General features: G+C 41.6%; 1 protein-coding gene and 1 non-coding gene across 2 annotated transcripts in view; both read left to right on the forward strand.

Annotated features, from left to right (window-relative positions):
* Positions 1-20618, forward strand: part of Thegl (theg spermatid protein like) — a 42198-nt gene that overhangs the window by 11447 nt on the left and 10133 nt on the right. Inside the window, exons 3-6 of the mRNA XM_048364117.1 lie at positions 1952-1985; positions 9231-9296; positions 13952-14080; positions 17468-17605. Of these exons, the coding sequence (XP_048220074.1) occupies positions 1952-1985; positions 9231-9296; positions 13952-14080; positions 17468-17605 (367 nt within the window). The remainder of the gene's footprint in view (positions 1-1951; positions 1986-9230; positions 9297-13951; positions 14081-17467; positions 17606-20618) is intronic.
* Positions 16595-16725, forward strand: LOC125365087. The gene has a single exon (XR_007213639.1). It is a non-coding gene; the product is annotated as a small nucleolar RNA SNORA40 (small nucleolar RNA).

The following is a 20618-nucleotide window of genomic DNA, read 5'->3' on the forward strand; positions in this document are numbered from 1 at the left end:
GGGTCTTTATTAGTGTATTAGTTATCAGGAGCCCAGTGGCTCACTCCTGTAATCCTAGCTACTCAGGATGCTATGACCTGGGGATCACAATTTGACTCCAGTGTTGGCACAAAAGTCAGAGAGACTCCACATGGTTTTAGGCTAATACATTTTCCTTGACCACTTTTTTTTTTTTTGGCCAGTCCTGGGCCTTGGACTCAGGGCCTGAGCACTGTCCCTGGCTTCTTCCCGCTCAAGGCTAGCACTCTGCCACTTGAGCCACAGCGCCGCTTCTGGCTGTTTTCTGTATATGTGGTGCTGGGGAATCGAACCTAGGGCCTCGTGTATCCGAGGCAGGCACTCTTGCCACTAGGCTATATCCCCAGCCCCTCCTTGACCACTTTTTATTGGGAAAAATAAGTAGTAAAATGTTACATAGGTGGACTGTCCCTTAGAGCTTACATATAAAAGAACCTCTTCTTTTCTGGAGAATAATTCTTCAGGGAAAATCTTGCCTTGTATTTAGTCATTTATGGCACATTTCTGGAAACTTTCTTAATCTTCTTAATTGAAGTTCACTTCAAGAACCACATTAGCAAGGGTAAAGTTTGAAGAAGGAAATAAAATGAGACTTGTTGCTCATCTCTCCATGATCAAGCTTTATTCTTTATTCTGTGCCTTGTGTGACACCAGTAAGACCTTGCCAGAGACATCTCTGAAAGGATGTCAGTATATAATGCAGTACCCTGTGCTGACCACAGTGCAGCTGAGTCCTGCGCACTCTGCTCCAGGCCCGGAGCCCTCTGCCTCTCCACCCAGCTACACCTGATGGGGCTCGGGGGCGGGGGGGGGGGGGGAGTGGTGCAAGCCATCTCCAGTGTCCCTTGCTGCGTGACACTGGCAGTGAAGCTTCGGGCGCTGCACAGCCACCTCCTGTACAGATCAGATAGCTCGGTGCCTGAGCCTTCCAGGTAGTGGTGTCTGTCATGAGCTTCCCCTGCATGTCCTCAAGGTGGTGGCCCCGTCACTCAAGCCTGAAGTGGAGAATGATGGTGCTGTCCATCCAGATCTGCCCAGCACAGATGGCAAATCAGCCTTGCATTTGTTTGCACCCAAGAAACAAAGGGTGATGAAACCTTTGCCCTCCAGAATCATCCCCCATTTCAGTAAGTAGCCTCCTCTTGCCCACAGGATTCATTCCACTGTGCACACTGTACTTTCACTAGGATGGCATATCTGTGTGAAGCTTCATTCATAGGAATCATAACTGAGGTCTGTCTTAGCTGGTATACTGAACAATCATAATGGTTTACTGTAATAAAAATTATTTAAGGCAGGTGCTGGTAGCTCACATCTGTAATCCTAGCTAATCAGGAGGCTGAGATCTGAGGATCAAGGTTCAAAGCCAGTGTGGGCAGGAAAGTCCACGAGAGTCCAGTAAACCACTCAGAAAAAAGCAAAAGGAAGGAAGGAAGGAAGGAAGGAAAGAAGGGAAGGAAGAAAGGAAGGAAGGAAGAAAGAAAGGCAAGGGAAGGAAGGAGAAAGAGAGAGAGAAAAAGAAAAAAAGAAATGCTTCCTTAGGTGGAGGCATGGCTTAGTTGGTAGAACACTAGCCAATGAACAAAAGCATCAGGTACCAAGTTTAAGTCCCAGTCTTGGTCCTAAAAAAAAAAAAAAAAAAAAGACTTCTTTAAAAGACTTAGTGTTGGGTGTTGGTGGCTCACATCTGTAATCCTAGCTACTCAGAAGGCTGAGATACGAGGATTGTGGATGGAAGCCAGCCTGGGCAAGAAAAAGACTTATTAGTTGCTTCAACAACGTGTGTGTGTATACTGGGGATTGAAACTCAAGGCCTCATTCTGGCACTTGGCTTTTTCACTTCATTTCCCTGGAGTTATTTTTCCTCACTCTTTGATTTGCGATGTTGTCTTCATTCCTGTCAAATATAATTGTTGCTTTCATTTTCTTTCAGCACGACCTGCTTCCTGTGACTTTGTAAAGAAAAGGTAAGTTCACGTAGGGAACTTAGTGGCCAGCCAAGCTGGTTGGGCAGAATCCTGGAGCCAGGAGGGAGATCTATCCTGGAGTCTCTGCCATGGAGATGCCACTGCTTTCTTTTGTCATAGGCTGCTTTTGAGTCACAATTCCTATGGGACAATGAAGTAAGGCATGCCCTGAGGTGAAGGAAAGCTCTCCCAGCCAGCTCTCCCAGCCATTCAGTTTTTCCCTGGCATTCTAGAACACTGTTGTATATTTGTTTTTTTTTTTTTTTTTTTTGGCCAGTCCTGGGCCTTGGACTCAGGGCCTGAGCACTGTCCCTGGCTTCTTCCCGCTCAAGGCTAGCACTCTGCCACTTGAGCCACAGCGCTGCTTCTGGCCGTTTTCTGTATATGTGGTGCTGGGGAATCGAACCTAGGGCCTCGTGTATATGAGGCAGGCACTCTTGCCACTAGGCTATATCCCCAGCCCTGTATATTTGTTTAATAGAAAATGAGTCTTCCAAGGACCTAAGGCAATCTCATGTCATAGCTTTTGGGAGGCCCTAGGTTAGAAGGTCCTAATCCTTTTCTGGCCTCTAGGTTAAGTACAGCAGCTAATTAAATCAAGAAAGTTCTGTTTAAGCTGAGCAGTGGTGGGTCACACCTGTCATTTTAGCTACTCAGGAGGCTGAGATCTGAGAATCAAGGTTAGAAGCCAACTAGGGCAGAAAGCTCCACATGTCTCTTATCTTCAATTAACTAGCAAAAAGCCAGAGTGGCTCAAATGGTAGAGTTCCAGCTATGAGCAGAAAAACACATGAAGTTCGAGTCCTTGTATTGGCAGCAGCAGCAGCAGCAGAAGAAGAAGAAGAAGAAGAAGAAGAAGAAGAAGAAGAAGAAGAAGAAGAAGAAGAAGAAGAAGAGGAGGAGGAAGGAAACGAAGAAACAAAGAAAAAGAGAAAGAGTGAAAGAAAAAAGAAAAGAGGGAGGAAGGAAGGGAGGAAGAAAAAAGAGAGAGAGAAAGAAAAAAGAATCTAGTCTTTTAAGAAGTGGCTTGATCACCGTATTTTTATTACTGCTTAACCTACTTACCATTATATTTATTGTTTTCATTTATTTTGTATTTTCTATTTCCTATGTTTTCTAGTTATTTTTTTTTTTAGCTCTTACCAGTGGTAGACACTATTACTGTTAGGAAAATGGAGGAGAACCAGAAAAGGAATAGGCTGGACTCAGTCGGCAACAGTTTATTGAGGAACAGCGAGGGGCACAGACTTTCCAGCGAATTTGGAGGTTGTACAAGGTGATGAATTTGGGACCAGGCTTATAAGGGGTCTGAGCAAGGAGGCAGAGATTATTGAAAGTGCCACTAGGTCTAGGAAGTTGGTGGCTTTTCCTTGTTTACATCTGGGCCTACGTGAATTGCCCTGCCTGCATAGCAAAGCAGGTTTGTCTATATCTGAGGTTTTGCCTGGTGTCTGTATGAGCCTGGAGCAATAGGGTGGGGGGGTCAATCCTTCAATTACATATTTTTGTGTAATACTTTTTAAGTCCTTTCTTACAAGAAATCTGAAAATTAGGATAGGGCAGATTGTCAATTAGCATATACCAGGAGAAGACACAGAGCAAGTATGTTGTTTGCCCAGGGTGGTCTTAGCTTTGGCTTAGTGGAGAAGTCAGGAATAGCACTTACTGAGTATTATAGACATCCATTCATAAGTCCACAGGACTTCAAATAAGTAATGTCTGCAAAGTGAGTCAACTTTCTTGTGGCAGTGAAAATAGTTGGTGCTAAGTTGTTGGAGTTTTTTGTTTTTGTTTTTGTGCCTGTACTGCCCGAACTCAGAACCTGGGCACTGTCCCTTAGGGTTTTTTTTGTCAAAGCTGGCACTCTATCATTTGAACCTCACCTCCACTTCCAGATTTTTGGTGGTTAATTAGAGAAAAGAATCTCAAGGCTAGCTTCAAATCATAATCCTCAGTTCTCAGTCTCCTGAGTAGGTAGGATTTCAGGTGTGAGCCACTAGCGCCTGGCATATTAAGTTCATTCACTTAAGAAATCAGTATAAAGAGAATGGTTACAAATGTTTTTGATTTTTATTGCTTGATTGTGAAGGATTTGTGCTAACTCCATCATCTGCCTCTGTACTCCCTAGACAATTCTTCCTTATATAAATGTGCTGTGTTTGATTATTTATGAACAGAATTTTTTTTTTTTTTTTTTTGACCAGTCCTGGGCCTTGGACTCAGGGCCTGAGCACTGTCCCTGGCTTCTTCCCGCTCAAGGCTAGCACTCTGCCACCTGAGCCACAGCGCCCCTTCTGGCCGTTTTCCATATATGTGGTGCTGGGGAATCGAACCAAGAGCTTCATGTGTAGAAGGCAAGCACTCTTGCCACTAGGCCATATTCCCAGCCCCCAGAAATTTTTTTTTCTGACTAGAAGTCAGATTGTAAGAGAACATTCAGACTGAGAGAACTTGGTGGATGGCCACTCAGAAAAGACGGGATATCTCCATAAACTTTTCTCTACAAACATACTGTTTTGCATCCAAAGTATGAATTACAAAAACTCTCTTAGCTATTGGCTAAGAGACTAATTAGCAATGAAACAAGGGTACAGCAATGCAATCCTCTTTACAAAAGGAACACAACAAGACATAGACAATTCCTGAGAAAAAAAGGAGGCTGGTGAGGTGGGGCTTAATGGTAGAGCTCCATGCAGGCATAGGCCCTGAGTTCAAACCCCCAAAAAGAAAAGAAATGAATTAAGAGATGTAGGTTAGAAATGTAAGGTATTGGGCCCTTAGAAAAAATTAACAAATATTAGAGAAATTACTAACAATTGAAATAACAACCCAGTTTGCATATCTATAGTAGTAATGACTACACGGTTAGTATTCTTGCATAAAATACCACATTATCTTTCTGGTAAAAAGATAGTAGTAAGGGGCACCTTGGCACATTCTAAAGCTAAGTTATAATAAATGATTAATACACAACACAATGTTTTGTCCATAAGTATAGCTTTCTCCACCTCTGAGTCAGCTCCTGGAGAGTGGCCCAGGCTGGTAACAGGAATTACCCGCATGGCAAGGCTGCTCTTGTGGGGAAGAAGGATGGAGACAGTGTCACACTGTGTGCAGATGATAACTAGGCGTGACTCTACCATTGCCCAATACCAGTTACAAAGCCAAAAGTTCACAGCCAAAGAGACTCTTGGTTAAGTTGCGAGCAAGCTATGCTATAAACACAGACAAACATGTTTGTGTCTTTCCAAAATGTCAGGATTTATTGACTAACAAAACATTCATAAGCTATGTCAATTTGATTGGCTTTTATTCACCAACTACTCCTGGTTTCAGTTGGTATTTGTCACCCTTGGCAATCACGAGTTCTTCAGTTTTCCCCTCAGTACTTGTACTTCCAGTACTCTATCAGAGTCACAATACTAGTCCTTTTGGTTTTAGTTTGAGTTTTAGATGAAGTACCACTAACTTTGCCCAGGTTGGCCTCTAGCTGCAGGCCTCCTACCTCTGCCTCACAAACAGCTGAGATTTCATCTGTGTGCCACCAGGCACTCAGCTGGTAGGTAGGTGTTTTGAGGGTCAGTTAGAAATAGGTTGTGGGGGCTGGGAATATAGCCTAGTGGCAAGAGTGCCTGCCTCGGATACACGAGGCCCTAGGTTCGATTCCCCAGCACCACATATACAGAAAACGGCCAGAGCGGCGCTGTGGCTCAAGTGGCAGAGTGCTAGCCTTGAGCGGGAAGAAGCCAGGGACAGTGCTCAGGCCCTGAGTCCAAGGCCCAGGACTGGCCAAAAAAATAAATAAATAAATAAAATAAAAATAAAAATAGTTAAAAAAAAAAGAAGTAGGTTGTGTATCCAGGGACAGAAACAGAAGTCCTGTGCCGTGTCAATTTTCCCAGACAAGGTTCCCACCAGGTGATCTGGTGTCAAGCAGAATTCCTGCCACATCTCAGTCTTGAGGTGCTTCTCCTTTGAACAGTCCAATGTAAAGGGGGTCACAGCTGGTGGTGCTGTTGATTGTTGTTGTTGTGGGCATAGACTTTTTCCAGTTCAACTGCCATGGCACAGCTAAGACGAGGCCATCAAATGTAACATAAGTCAGTATCAAAGGCTTGAGAAGTGATACTGTTAATTCAGCACAGTTAGAAATCAGTTTTGATGAAGGGATTTTTAGCTTGCTCTTCTGAGCAAATGGCTTCATTTTGTGAATGTGAAATCCTGGGTGTTGCTAACTATTAAGACCCCCCTGGCTCCTCCCACTTTCTGAGAGGTGCTCCCTGGTGCATCTATCAGTTCATTAAGAGAGCATGTCTTCACATTTGGGGTGTGTTGTAGCAGGGCGAAGGCCGTTTCTATGAAGAGTTTGAAGATTGTGAAGGAGCTCAGGTAGGTGTGTGGAGAATGCTTTTTCCATCACCTACCTATCAAAGCATTTCCTCTGACTACTTCACTGGGCCTCTTGCTCCTCCCTCCTTGCAGGTAAGCTTCTCAGGATGTCTGTCTGATGGATTTGGAGACAGAACTGGACCTTCTGAGTCCTCTGTCTTTGGGATCTGCTTATCCACAGTGAGCGATGTTTGTGATCTTTCTGACACACAGCAGCCTTAGTTAGCCCCTAAGGGAGGTCAGTGGCTCCTGTCATTCTAGGCACAAGTTCAATTCAGGGATGCAAATGAATATCTTCAATATAATTTTATCCATATAAGAGACCATATTTTTATTCTATTTGTCCAACTGTTGCATCTGTTTTTCAGTTGGCTCTTAGTTGTGGTGGGCAAAAAAATAAAAACCCAATGATTATTATTAGGCTCCTCAAACTCCAAGTACATAAATAATTACAGTAAAAGCTAGAATAGCATAAGAGTTGTATTAGTCTGCATTAAGTAGACAGTGCTGCAGTAACAAATAAGATACAAAACTCTTGATAATTTAACACAGTGAAAGTTGATTTCCCCCTCATGCTATTGTTTTGTGTGAGCTTGTTGGTCCTCCTCTATCTTGTAGCTCTGCTATCTAGAACATGTAGCTTTTCACTTTAATTCATGGTCAGTGAAACAGGGAAAGAGAGATGAAAGGAAACACTAACTCTTAAGTGCTTTGCTCAGGAAGTGATCCTCAGCATTCCTGCTGAAGTTAGACATAACGGTGAACATGGCTCCAAACTGCTCCAATGGTGCTGGGGATGTAGTGAGCATGGATGCTTGGAGAGTTCAAACTCCTGCCACAGAGCTGGACGCTGGTGGCTGTCATCCTAGCTACTCAGGAGGCTGAGATCTGAGAACTGCAGTTCAAAGTCAGCCTGGGCCAGGAAAGTGAGATTCTTATCTCCAATTAATCACAAAAAAGCCAGAAGTGGAGTGGGTGGCTCAAATGTTAGAGTGCTGATAAACTCAGGGGCAGAGCCTAGGCCCTGAATTCAAGCCCCAGGACTGGCAGGCACACACACACACACACACACACACACACACAAGCGTGCGCGCGTGCACACACACGAAGAGAAAAAAATGACCAAGAACTGTTCAAGGCAGCAGAGAAGAGCATGAGAGAGTTGATTGGTGTTAACGTATAGGTCATCCTTTCAGAGCTCCATCAAAGCCAGACATTTTCTGAAGCTGTATAATCTTTTCACAATCCAGTGCCTGAAGCCATCTACAAAGTAACTTTATACCACAGTTCATTTTTTTTTAGAAGTGTGGCTCAAGAGACAAAGTGCTTGGTTCAGTGCAAAGGCCTTCGTTCAGTCCTTAGTATGCAAAGAAAAAAGGAAAAAGAAACTCCAAATCAGATTCCTCAGAAGGCTAAATATAGAACTCCCCTATGACCCAGCAGCCCCACTTTTGAGTATCTATCCAAAAGACCACAAACAAAATCACAGTAATGCCACCAGCACAACAATGTTCATCGCAGCACAATTTGTCATAGCTGGAATCTGGAACCAACCCAGATGCCCCTCAGTAGACGAATGGATCAGGAAAATGTGGTACATATACACAATGGAATTTTATGCCTCTATCAGAAAGAATGACATTGCCCCATTTGTAAGGAAATGGAAGGACTTGGAAAAAATTATACTAAGTGAAGTGATCCAGACCCAAAGAAACATGGACTTTATGGTCTCCCTTATTGGGAATAATTAGTACAGGTTTAGGCAAGTCATAGCAGAGCATCACAAGGCCCAATAGCTATACCCTTATGAACACATAAGATGATGCTAAGTGAAATGAACTCCATGTTATGGAAACGATTGTTATATCACAGTTGTAACTACTTTCAACATCCCATGTGTATCTGTAGTTTCTATTATTGATGATGTTCTTGTATCACCTTCCAGTGGTTGTACCTACACTATCTCTGTAATCTTATCTGAGTATATTGGAAACCATGTATACTGGTATTAGAAATAGGAAATTGAAAGGGAATACCAAAATTGAGAGACACAGGGTAAAAAAAGACAAACAACTACAAAAGCAATACTTGCAAAACTGTTTGGTGAAAGTGAACTGAACACCTCAGGGAGGGAAAGGGAAAGGGGGAGGAGGAAGGGGGGTATGAGGGACAAGGTAACAGTACAAGAAATGTATCCAAAGCCTAACGTATGAAACTGTAACCTCTCTGTACATCAGTTTGATAATAAAAATTTGAAAAAAAAAAAGAAACTCCAAATCAAACAGTAGGCTGTATGCCCTAGTATGTATTTAGTATTTCTTTCATCATGGACTATATCAGTTATTCTAGAACAGAAACTCTTTGGTCCACAGTATTTTGGGGTACTTGGAACCTTTCAGCAGTCTAACTAATTAAGAAATTATTAGTATCTTTTTGCAGTATGAGAGTGGGAACTTGGGACCTCATGCTTGCTAGACAGGTGCTATACCACTTGAGCCATGCCTCTATCTAGCCTGGCCCTCTGTCACTTCAGTTACACCACTGTCCCCTTCCTATAGAATACTTTGAGCAAGAATCATCTAATGTAATCATAGTTCTTAGTCACTTTTCTTTTGCCAGTCTTGGGGCTTGGACTCAGGGCCTGAGCAACTGTTCCTGGCTTCTTTTTGCTCAAGGCTAGCACTCTAGCCAACTTGAGTCATAGCACCACTTCTGGCCTTTCCTATATATGTGGTACTGAGGAATCGAATCTAGGGCTTCATATATACGAGGCAAGCACTCTTGCCACTAGGCCATATTCCCAGTCCCTTAGTCACTCTTTTAAATTAACCAGCTTGTATTTTTTTTCTTTTTTAGTTCTTTTTCTAGAAAAAGAATCCAAGATCTTGCTAGGCCTAAAAGACAATGGGGAATTCCAGATCGGTAAGATGATTTTATATGGTCTTGTTTGTTATGGTTGTATTTGTTACATCAAGTAGATAAGTGTTATTCCTACCTGCCTATTAGCCCCGCATCCCAAGTGTATCCATCCAGTTCTACTAACATGGATCTACTGAGCCAATACCATCTTGGCTGGCTCAGCCTAAGGCAGGCTAGACTTAATGCAGCAGTGCTAGAATCACCTGGAGAATGATGCTAACTTATGATGCCTGGATCCCATCCCCAGAAACCATGATTTAATTGGCCTGGGTAAAGCTTGGAAGTGTCCAAAGCTTCCCAGATGTTTCTAATTAGCAGACAAGTTCAGAACCACTGCTCCAGTGTGTGATTTCACATTTCCTGCAGACCCTGTAATACCCACTCCTGCTGACCCAAGCTTACCTATTCTCAGGGCCTCCAACAAACTGCATCCTCTGTCCTTCCATACCTGCCCATATGGCATACCTTACTCTTATCTGGCCCCTGAGGAAAGCCTGAATAATTTAGAGAAGAAAATATAGTTTCCATAGTTACCACAATTTTCCTAGTTGTAATTATGTTGCATTAGTGTGATTCAGTGGTTGCGGTTGAGGAGCCAATATTGAAGTTATTAACCAAAGCCCTAAGTTGGTATTAAGGTTCACTTTTTGTGTTGTATAGTTCTCTGGGTTTTGACAAGTACAGGATATAATGGATTCACTATGTGTGCATGTGCATGGCACACTAGAGCTTTGGACTCAAAGCCAGGGTGCTCTTCCTTAGCCTTTTGCTGGTACTTTACCACTTCTGCCACAGCTCCACTTCTGGCTTTTTCTGGCCTCATGGACTTTCCTGCCTGGCCTGGCCTGCAGCCATGATCCTCAGATCTCAGCCTTGTAACTAGCTAGCTAGGATTACAGGTGTGAGCCACTGGTACCCTGCTTCGTTGGTTCACTTTTACAGAATATCTTCCCTGCCCTAAAACTCTTGTGTGTCATCTATTAACTACCTCTCTTTCCTCCTGCTTTGGCACCCACTGACCTGTTTTGCCTTCTCCAGAATGTCATATAATCTGATTCATACAGTATGGTTTCAAAGTGGCATGTTTAATTAGTAATGAGCATTTAAGTTTTCTCCATGTCTTCAAGGAATAACTGCCTTTTCCTTTTTAGTGTATATTCCATTGATCCACTGTGTGGATTCACCTGTTGAAGGGTAGCTTGGTTGTTCCTAATATTTGACAGTTGTGAATAAAATTGTTATAAACATTCATGTACACGTGTAGACACATTTTCAACCTCATTTGAGTAAATATCTAGGATGTGAGTACAACTGATGGTTCATAGCATATTTAGTTTTCTAAGAAAGTGTTAAATTAACCTCCAAGGTTTTTGTGTCATTCTGCATTCTCACTAACAATGAATGGGAGTTCCACTTGCTCCACATTCTTGCCAGCATTTGGTGTTGTCAGTGGATGTTAACCATTCTTAGAGATGGCATCTCATTCTTTTAATCTGCAGTGACCTCATGACATCCCATTAAGTATATTTTGTCCTTATTTTTGGAAAGGTGTCCAGATCTTTTGTCCATTTAAAAATTGTTTTAGAGGCGATATACACCAGGGTTACCTTCACATACCTCAAGTGATAAGTACATTTCTTTCCTTTGCTTAGTATCATCTGTTCCTTCATTCTCTCATTCTTTTGTAGATTTGCAATGGAATGATTTGTTTTTTTCTCATTAAAAGTTGAGTGTTCTTTGTATATTTTGGATACTGTGGTGTGTGTGTGTGTGTGTGTGTGTGTGCATGCCAGTTCTAGGACTTGAACTCAGGGCCTAAGCACTGTCATCCCTGAGCTTCTGTCTGAAGGCTAGAGCTCTACTGCAGCTCCACTGCCAGTTTTTTAGTGATTAATTGGAGATAAGAGTCTCTGGGCTTTCCTGCTCCTGGCTTTGAATCATAATCCTCAGATCTCAGCCTCCTGAATGACTAGGATTGTAGCATGAGTCGCTGATACCCAGCTGGATACAAGTTTTATTTATTTTTTAACAGGATATATGTTTGCACATATTTTTCTTAGTTTGAGACTTGTCTTTTAATTCTCTTTGCTGTGTTTTACTTTTTATTAAACCAACTGACAAGCTTTTCTTTATATGGACTTGTTTTTTGGTATTAAATCTATATACTAATTGTCAAATCCAAGGTCACCTGGATTTTTTACATAGTTTTCTTCTATAAGACCCCTAGATATTTTATAGTCTTGCATTTTGCAGTTGTCTATATGTTATTTAGCACTTCTTTGATTCCTTTCAGCAGGGATTTGCAGCTTCATGTACATCTTGCAAATATTTCACATTTCAATGGTTCATTGTTGCTATGTAAGAATCCAATAAACTCTTAAAAAATTAACGTTGTATCCTGCAACATTAGTTTGATCTAAAAACTGGATTTTTAAACGGCTGCTGTTTGTATTTGCTTGTGTTGGAAGATTAAAACACAACATTTCCACTTGAATTAATGCCCCTAGAAATGTTTTTAAGCATTAAAAATACAATGATACTGAATTCTCTTTCCCTTCATGGACAGGAACTACATATATAGAGTGATGAGAGGACCACACTGGTAGACATGTGAAACGATATCACTGTAGCTATAAAAACCTTGAAGTAATCCTTCATTTCTCCTATTTGAAACTAGTAGAAAAATTCAAGGAAGGAATTGATTTAGAAGATATAACAGTTAAGTAATTTACCCAAGTTGACCAGTTTGTAGATACCAAAACTGGGATTTGAATCTGCACCTATTGCACACAAAGCCTATTTATTTCTACTATGTTACTCTGACTCTCAGCTTTTTGCCAGTTAGTTACAGGTAAGACATTCTCAGATTTGTCTGAGACTTAACAGGCTGACTTTGAGCCCTCATCTTCATATCTCAGCCTCTGGAATAGCTAGGATTACAAGCATGAGCTACTAGTGCCTGGTAGAAGTGGTGATAATATTTCTAATAACGACTCTGGCTAATGTTTACAAAGCAGAGAAAGGTCATGTCCAAAAATAGAGAGACAAAGCTGAAACACAAATAACAATAGCTTGGCTCCTTTAAAAAGGGTGAAATCATTGAGTTGGTCAGTTCAGTCATGGGCCAAGTCAGCAGCCTGAGGCTCCTTCTTGGGCCTTCTGGGCCTTCCTTACCCATTCTAGCTGTGTCACCACCCAGAATTCCTCTCATTTCTTCCACATGTGCCTGGCTCAAGATGAATGTTCTGTTTCCCATCATGGCCCCAACATGGCCTGGGCTTCATTCCTCTGGCCTGAACCTTTTCTCTCTTCCATGAAGACCCTGTAGCATAGTCCTGCACTGGTTTTCCCCTTTTCTTCCACCATGCCTAGCAATCTCACCTATTTCCCAGAGCTTGTGAATAAATCAGCTAATGCCTATAATGCTATTAGCAGAAAATACTCCACAATGGTAGCTCTTGACATTATTCCATTACTACTTTTTGCCACTGGTGGCCAAACCAGTAATTCTAGCTACTCTGGAGGCTAAACTCTAAGGAGCATAGTTCAAAGCCAGCAGAGCAGGAAGTCTATGAGATTCTTATCTCTAATTATCAAAAAGCAAGAAGTGGAGCTCAAGTGCTGTAGCACCAGCCTTGAGCAAAAAAGCTAAGGGGCAGGGCCCAAGCCCTGAGATCAAGCTTCAGTACACACCCACACACACCCACCCACCCACACACACACACACACACACACACACACACACACACACACACACACCTACACACATTGCTGTTTTATTTTCTGACTGCTTAGAATGGGATTCATCCAAAATGAGAGAAGAGAGGTTGTTAATAGGTCTGTTTCTTGAGACCTGACTAAATTACTGTTATTCCATGAAGGTAGAAACAAAATAATCTTACCACTACAATAGGTTCCTTTTTGTTACCACTTTCTTTTCCCTTATACCATTTTGAATTTAAGGTTTTGTACTTGCTAGAGAAATGCTTCACCACTTGAATCATGTCCTCAATCCTTTTTGCTTTAGTTTTCAAATCGGATATTGCATTTATGACCAGTCTAGTCTGTGCTGATATTCTTCTGTTCATGGGATGACAAGTGTGTACTACCTTGCCCAGCTAACGGTGGAGATGGGGGTCTCTCACGCTTTTGCCTGGACTGGCCTTTAACTGTAACCCTCCTGATCTTGCCTCTGCATTAGCTAGAAATACAGACATGAGGCCATGTGTAGATGCTCCCCACTTTTCTTTTTTTCTTTTCTTTCTTTCTTTTTTTTTTTTTTTTTTTTTTTTGCCAGTCCTGGGCCTTGGACTCAGGGCCTGAGCACTGTCCCTGGCTTCTTTTTACTCAAGGCTAGCACTCTGCCACTTGAGCCACAGCGCCACTTCTGGCCATTTTCTATATATGTGGTGCTGGGGAATTGAACCCAGGGCCTCATGTATACGGGGCAAGCACTCTTGCCACTAGGCCATATCCCCAGCCCCCCACTTTTCAAGATAGTAGATAAAAGTCTTATTCAAGTTCTATTTTAGCTTATCTCTTTCTGGTGCTTGGAAATTATAAAATTCTGTCAGAGATAGTGTTTGTCAAGATCCATTTCTAAGATATTCTTTTGCCATGGAATGTTTTTACTATTTTATTTTTATGTCTTTTAAAAGATGTGTGCTTTGGGGAAATCAAGATCCTATCCGTCCTATTTCTAAGCATGCTTTGAAGGCTCAGCTAACCGAGAGACTTGAGAACCTTGCTCAGCCCAGGAAGGCTTCCCTCAGTTACGTACCCAACAGGTTAGTGCCTACCTGTCACCTTACCAAGATGCTTTAGGGAAAATGAACCCAGGCCTTTTATCTGAGATCCACAGATCCTTCAGTCTGCAGATAAAATGTATTGAGGATTACAACATCTAGATCTATTTCCAATTTTATCCAGAGCAATATTTAAAATTTAATCTTGTAGAATATTATACTTCTTAGGCTTTGCCCTATGAGGATTTAAAAAATAAGGATTTTGTAAAGAGATCCCAAGGTTTTTTCCTTTCGTTCTATTTTGTTTATCTTTCTCTTCTGCAATGTCAAATATGCTATTTATCTCAGTATTTTTCTAGTGCTAGACACTGAATCCAGGTTTTCATGCATGCTAGGCAACACTCTACTAATAACTTCTGTCCCCTGAAATAACACTCATTTCATCCATGTATTGTTTTCATCGCATACATTGTGCTTTTCATCTCTAGAAATTCAGTTGATTGACTAAAGACATGGCTCAAGTAGTAAAGCACCAAACATGAGTGAGTGTAAAGGTCTTAAGTTTAAGACTCAGGATTGGTGTGCATTTGCATGCACGTGTGTGCACGTGCGTGCACACACACACATTCAATTGGGGTATTTTTTGGTGTGTGTACTAGTCCTGGAGCTTGAACTCAGGCCTGAGCACTGTCCCTGAGCTTCTTTTGATTAAGCCACAGCTCTACTTCCAGATTTTTCTCAATAAGTTTATTGGAAATACAATTCTCATTGACTTTTCTGCTCTGGATGGCTTCGAATCATGATCCTCAGATCTCAGTCTCCCGAGTAGTTAGGATTACAGGTGTGAGCCACTGATGACAAGCTCAATTGGGATATATATATATATATATATATATATATATATATATATATATATATATATATATTATTTTTTTTTTTTTTTTTTTGGCCAGTCCTGGGCCTTGGACTCAGGGCCTGAGCACTGTCCCTGGCTTCCTTTTGCTCAAGGCTAGCACTCTGCCACTTGAGCCACATCGCCACTTCTGGCCGTTTTCTGTATATGTGGTGCTTGGGAATCGAACCCAGGGCCTCATGTATACGAGGCAAGCTCTCTTGCCACTAGGCCATATCCCCAGCCCCTCAATTGGGATATTTTTATATCTTATTTCTACTTAACATCCTTAAGGTTTTCTCTACCTTCTTGGACATGTGGAATATAGTTGTGATTACTGTTTTGTGTTGGTACTAGGGCTTGAACTCAGGACCTGGGCACTGTCCCTTAGCTTTTTTACTCAGGGCTCTACCAATTGAGTCATAGTTCTACTTGTGGCTTTTTGGTGATTAATTGGAGGTAAGAGTTTCATGGACTTTTCTACCCGGCTTTAAACCTCAATCCTCATATTTCAGCTTCCCAAGTAGTTAGGATTTTAGGTGTGAACCATCAGAGCCCAGTTATCACATTTTTAATCTATAGTTTTATAACATTTCTAGGTCTGTTTCTAATAATTGATCCTTCTCATGGATCAAAATTTACTACTTCTTTACATACTTGTTTTCTTGTGTTTTTTTTTTTTTTTTTGTCAGTCTTGGGCTTGAACTCAGGGCCTGGGTGCTGTCCTTGAGCCACTTTGTGCTCAGAGCTAGCATTCTATCACTTGAGTTACAGCTCTACTTCCAGCTGGTAACTTTTATTTTATTTTTCCAGACCTGTGGCTTGAACTCAGGGCCTGAGCACTGTCCCTGAGCTTCTTTTGCTCAAGGCTAGCATTCTGCCACTGGAGCCACAGTGCCACTTCCAGCCTTTTCTGTTATTGTGATACTGAGGAATTGAACCCAGGGCTTCATGCATGCTAGGCAAACATTCTACCACTAAGCCACATTCCCAGCCCATCATCTAGCAACTTGTTTGTTTGTTTGGCTGGTCCTGGGGTTTGAACTCAGGGCCTGGGCACTATCCCTGGTTTCTTTTTACTCAAGGCTGGCACTCAGTTACCACTTGAGCCACAGTGCCACTTCTGGATTTTTCTGTTTATGTGGTGCTGAGGAATCAAACCCAGGGCTTCATATAGGCAAGTACTCTACCACTAAGCCACATTCCTAGCCCATCAGCTGGTAACTTTTAATTGAGTACTAAGATCATTCCTGGAGGTTTTGTATTCTTATTTTTAATTTTTCCTGGGACATAATTACATTATTTCTAAGCAGTTAAATCTTTCAAAGCTGGCCTTCTTTTTTGTTTTATTTATTTTTTGTGGTATCCTGGGGCTTGAAGTCCAGGCCTGAGTGCTGTCCCTAAGCTTTTGTGCTCAAGGCTAGCACTCTACCATTTGATCCACAGCTCTACTCCCAGCATCTTGAATATTTTAGGGGAGATAAAAGTCTCACAGACTCTCTTGCCCAGGCTAGCTTTGAACCATGACCTTCATATCTTAGCCTTCTGAGTAGCAAGGACTACAGGCATGAGCCACTGGCACCCAATTTGCTTTCCTTTTTAAAAAACAGGCTTGTTGAGATTCTCTGTCTATACAATTCATTCCTTTAAAATGTATAATTTAGAGCATTTGTGTGTGTATCTTTCTTTTATTTTGTAACAAAGCCTTACAGACAGGTGCAAACAGTAAATACTCTTTTGCAACCCAGAACTCATTGTTGAATATGAGATTTTGGTTCATGTAAGAAGGCATATGATTCCTACAACAGTTGGCAATGTGGGGGTTTGTTAACTCACACAGGTTGGCTCTATGAATAAAGTTGATGTAAAAGCTAAAAAATGTATAATTCATTGTTTTATGACATATTCACAGAGCTGTACAAGCATTATAAAAATCTAATTGTAAGCCATTTTGTCTCCCCTAGAAGAACCACTGAACCTATTAACGGTTAGTGTTCCCCTTAGATTCTTCTAATGTACTTCCTTTCTCTGAATTTGCCTATTGTGGATACTTTATAAAGATAGAATCATACAAAATGTTGTGTTTTATGACCAGCTTCTTTTACTTGTACAGAATATTTCTATGTTGAGCATATATCAGTATTCCATTCCTTTTTATGGCTCAGTATATACTGTATGGCTTTGCAACAGTTTTTAATCCACTCATCATTGGACATTGACTTGTTTCTGCACCTTGCAGTGAAAAATGCTACTAGAAACCTTTGTGTAGCTGAATGTGGTGTCACATACATGTAATCCAAGAATTTGAGAAGCTGAAGCAGGAAGATCATAAATGCAGTGCCAGCCTAAGCTACATGGAAAGATCCTGTCTCCGAAAGCTAAGGGCTTGGGGTTGTAGCTGTGTGGTAGAGAGCTTGCCAAATATGCACAAAGTCCTGAGTTCAATTTCTAGCACTGCAAAACAGCAACAGTTACAATATTAATTATTTGAAGGAATGCTTGTTTCACTCACTTCTTTCTTCTTCTACAACTTGCAGGGCTCAATATTGCTACGGCTGTGGGAGAGAGTCTGTAATTTGGAAAGTTCCCCATGCTGCATTGTTTACCCAGCCCTCCAAAAGGATCCAGAAGCTGGCACAGCCCAATAAACTCAAAAGACACTATTCAATATACAGGTAAAGTATATTGAGATTCTCCACAAATACTGATCTAGTTTTGTTAAGTGCACAAAGTTGCTCTCATTTCAACAGTATGTGCAAATTCATAAGCTGGAAGCCTACTCATGTCCCTAAAGCATCAACTGAAAAGGCAAATGTTTCCAATCACTGTAGGTACCCAGAAGATAATCAGTTACCACATTTGGACTCAAACTGTGCTGAAGGTAAAGTTCACATGTCATTGTTGGCCCAACTACAAGGAAATCTCCCTGTGGTGCAGCACTTGCCTCGCATTCATAAGGCCATGAGTTTAATTCCCCACTAAAACAAAAAGGATCTGCAAATGAACACCATAGGTTTTTGCAATTTGTCTATCTGATATGCTCTTATGACTCTATGACTTTGCAGGTGCTTTTTTTTTTCTTTGATTTAAACCTTGGATTTCACTTTTTTTTTTTTTTTTCCAGTCCTGGGCCTTGAACTCTGGGCCTGGGAGTTGTCCCTAAACTCATTTTGTTCAAGGCTAGCACTCTCCTGCTGATCCATAACACCAGTTTAGGATTTTTCTGTGACTAATTGGAGATAAGGGTCTCAAGGACTTTCCTGCCTGGGCTAGCTTTGAACCAGGATCCTCAGATCTCAGCCTCCTGATTAGCTAGGATTACAGGTGTAAGATACCAGCACCTAGCTGATTTCTCCTTGTCTTTAAAAGACAGATTAGGCAGTATCTTAACCATGAGAGTCAAGCTTGTGACACAGGTGCTATGTTAGAGGGTACAGTAAACAAAGATGAAGGTGACAGTGCTCAAAACACTTAAGGTGAATGTGTCTAGGAGGCTATCAATGTCTTAAGATACTAATAAGCCAGGCACTTGTAGCCCATGCCTATAATACTAGCTACTCAGGAACCTGAGACCTGGAGGATCATGGTTGAAAATCAGCCTGGGTAGAAAAATTTGTCAGGCACCGGTGGCTCATGCCTGTAATCCTAACTACTCAGGAGGCTGAGATCTGAGGATCAAGGTTCGAAGCCAGCCTTGGCAGGAAAGTCTATGAAACTCGTATCTCCAATAACCACAAAAACTATAAAAAGCTATAAGTGAAGTTGTGGCTCAAAGTAGTAGAGTATTAGCTTTGAGGACAAAAGCTCAGGGATGGTGTCCAGACCAAGTTCACGCCTCAAGAATAAAAGAAGGGAGAGAGAGAGGGGGGGCGGAGAGGTGGGGAAGAAAGGAAGGGAGGGAGGGAGAGAGGGAGGGAAGGAGGGAGGAAGGAAGGAAGGAAGGAAGGAAGGAAGGAAGGAAGGAAGGAAGGAAGGAAGGAAGGAAGGAGGAAAAGCTTTAAGGTGGAAGAATTCAAATGAGATCCACAACTTGATGCCTCCTAAATAAACTCTCAACAGCCAAATAGAGGCATTTGTGAAACCTCCAAGGGGCTTGGAGCTGGGTAGCTCATGCCTGTAATCTAGCTACTCAGGAGGCTAAGGTCTGAACACTGAGATTCAAAGCCAGCCAGGCAGACAAATCTGAGTCACTCCAATTAACTAGCAAAAATGCCAGAAGTAGAGATGTGGTTCAAGTAGTAGAACACTTGAGACAAAAAGCCAAGTGAGAGTGAGGCCCTGAGTTCAAGCTTTAGTACTGACAATAAATAAACTTCTAAGAGAAAGCCTACTCTACTTATCAAATAAAATCATCTGCAATAAGATAAATAAATGATTTCATATCAGAAACCCTAGTGGTCAGAAGACATTGTTGGGATGACATATTTAATGCACTAAAAGAAAATTATTGTTTCTAATTAAGCACCAAAAAGTAGAGCTGTGGGGCTGGGAATATGGCCTAGTGGTAGAGTGCTTGCCTTGCATACATGAAGCCCTGGGTTCAATTCCCCAGCACCACATATATAGAAAAAGCCAGGAGTGGCACTGTGGCTTAAGAGCTAGAGTGCTAGCCTTGAGCAAAAGAAGCCAAGGACAGTACTCAGGCCCTGAGTCCAAGCCCCAGGACTGGCAAAAAAAAGTAGAGTTGTGACTCAAGTGGTAGAGCACCAATCTTGAGCAGGAAAAGATAAGAGACTGCGCCCAAGCTTCAAGTTCAAGACCCACACACAAAAAAGTAAATATAAGTTGGGCACTGGTGGCTCATGCCTGTAATTCTAGCTACTCAGGAGGCTGAGATCTGAGGATCAGGGTTCAAAGCCAGCAGGGGCAGGACACTCTGTGAGACTCATTTTCAATTAACCACTAGAAAACCATAAGTGGCACTGTAGCTCAAATGGTAACACGCTAGCCTTGAGCAAAAGAGCTGAAGGACAGTACTCAGGCCCCAAGGTCAAGCCATGACTGACCAAAAAAAAAAAAAAAAGTAAATATAAAATAAAATTTCCAGAATAGGCAAGTATATAGAGATTGAGAGTAGATTGCTGGTTCTCAGAGGTGGGAGAGGGGAGAATAATAGAAGTGACCAGGAACAGTGGTGGCCTTTTCCTTTGTGTTGATTAGGACACTTTGAAATTCATGGTGATGGTTGCATACATTTGCAAATATCTAGAAACCATTTAGTTGTATACTTTGAAAGGATAAATCATAGTATGCTAATTATGTTATAGATGCTAATTATATCTCAATAGTATAATTGAACATAGTAAGTTAGTAGTTTACTGCATTATATTTGTTAATTACATCTCAGTAGTCATAAAACTATATGATAGCCTATCTCTCCAGGGTATTTATATATTTGTGAAAACCTTTTTTTCATATTAGATTTGTAGATTTCTTGATTAATGGGTGGGTTTGGGGCCAGGGAAAGAAAGCCTGTGACAGTTGGGTCAATGGCAGGGGTCTAGGACCAGTCTACCTGAAATTGCTCTTCATGGGAGAGAGAATGGCCTTCATAGGAAGGTCCTCAGTGAGGAATGGGATTTTTATCTCTGGGATCTAATCAGAGATTTTGGTAGGAAGTAATGTGTTTTCAAACAGAAGGTCCCAGGTCATCCATAATAGATCATGGAATCAATTTGTGTTCTTTTT

Source organism: Perognathus longimembris, chromosome 16 (genome assembly GCF_023159225.1).
Source record: "Perognathus longimembris pacificus isolate PPM17 chromosome 16, ASM2315922v1, whole genome shotgun sequence".
Lineage (NCBI taxonomy): Eukaryota > Metazoa > Chordata > Mammalia > Rodentia > Heteromyidae > Perognathus > Perognathus longimembris.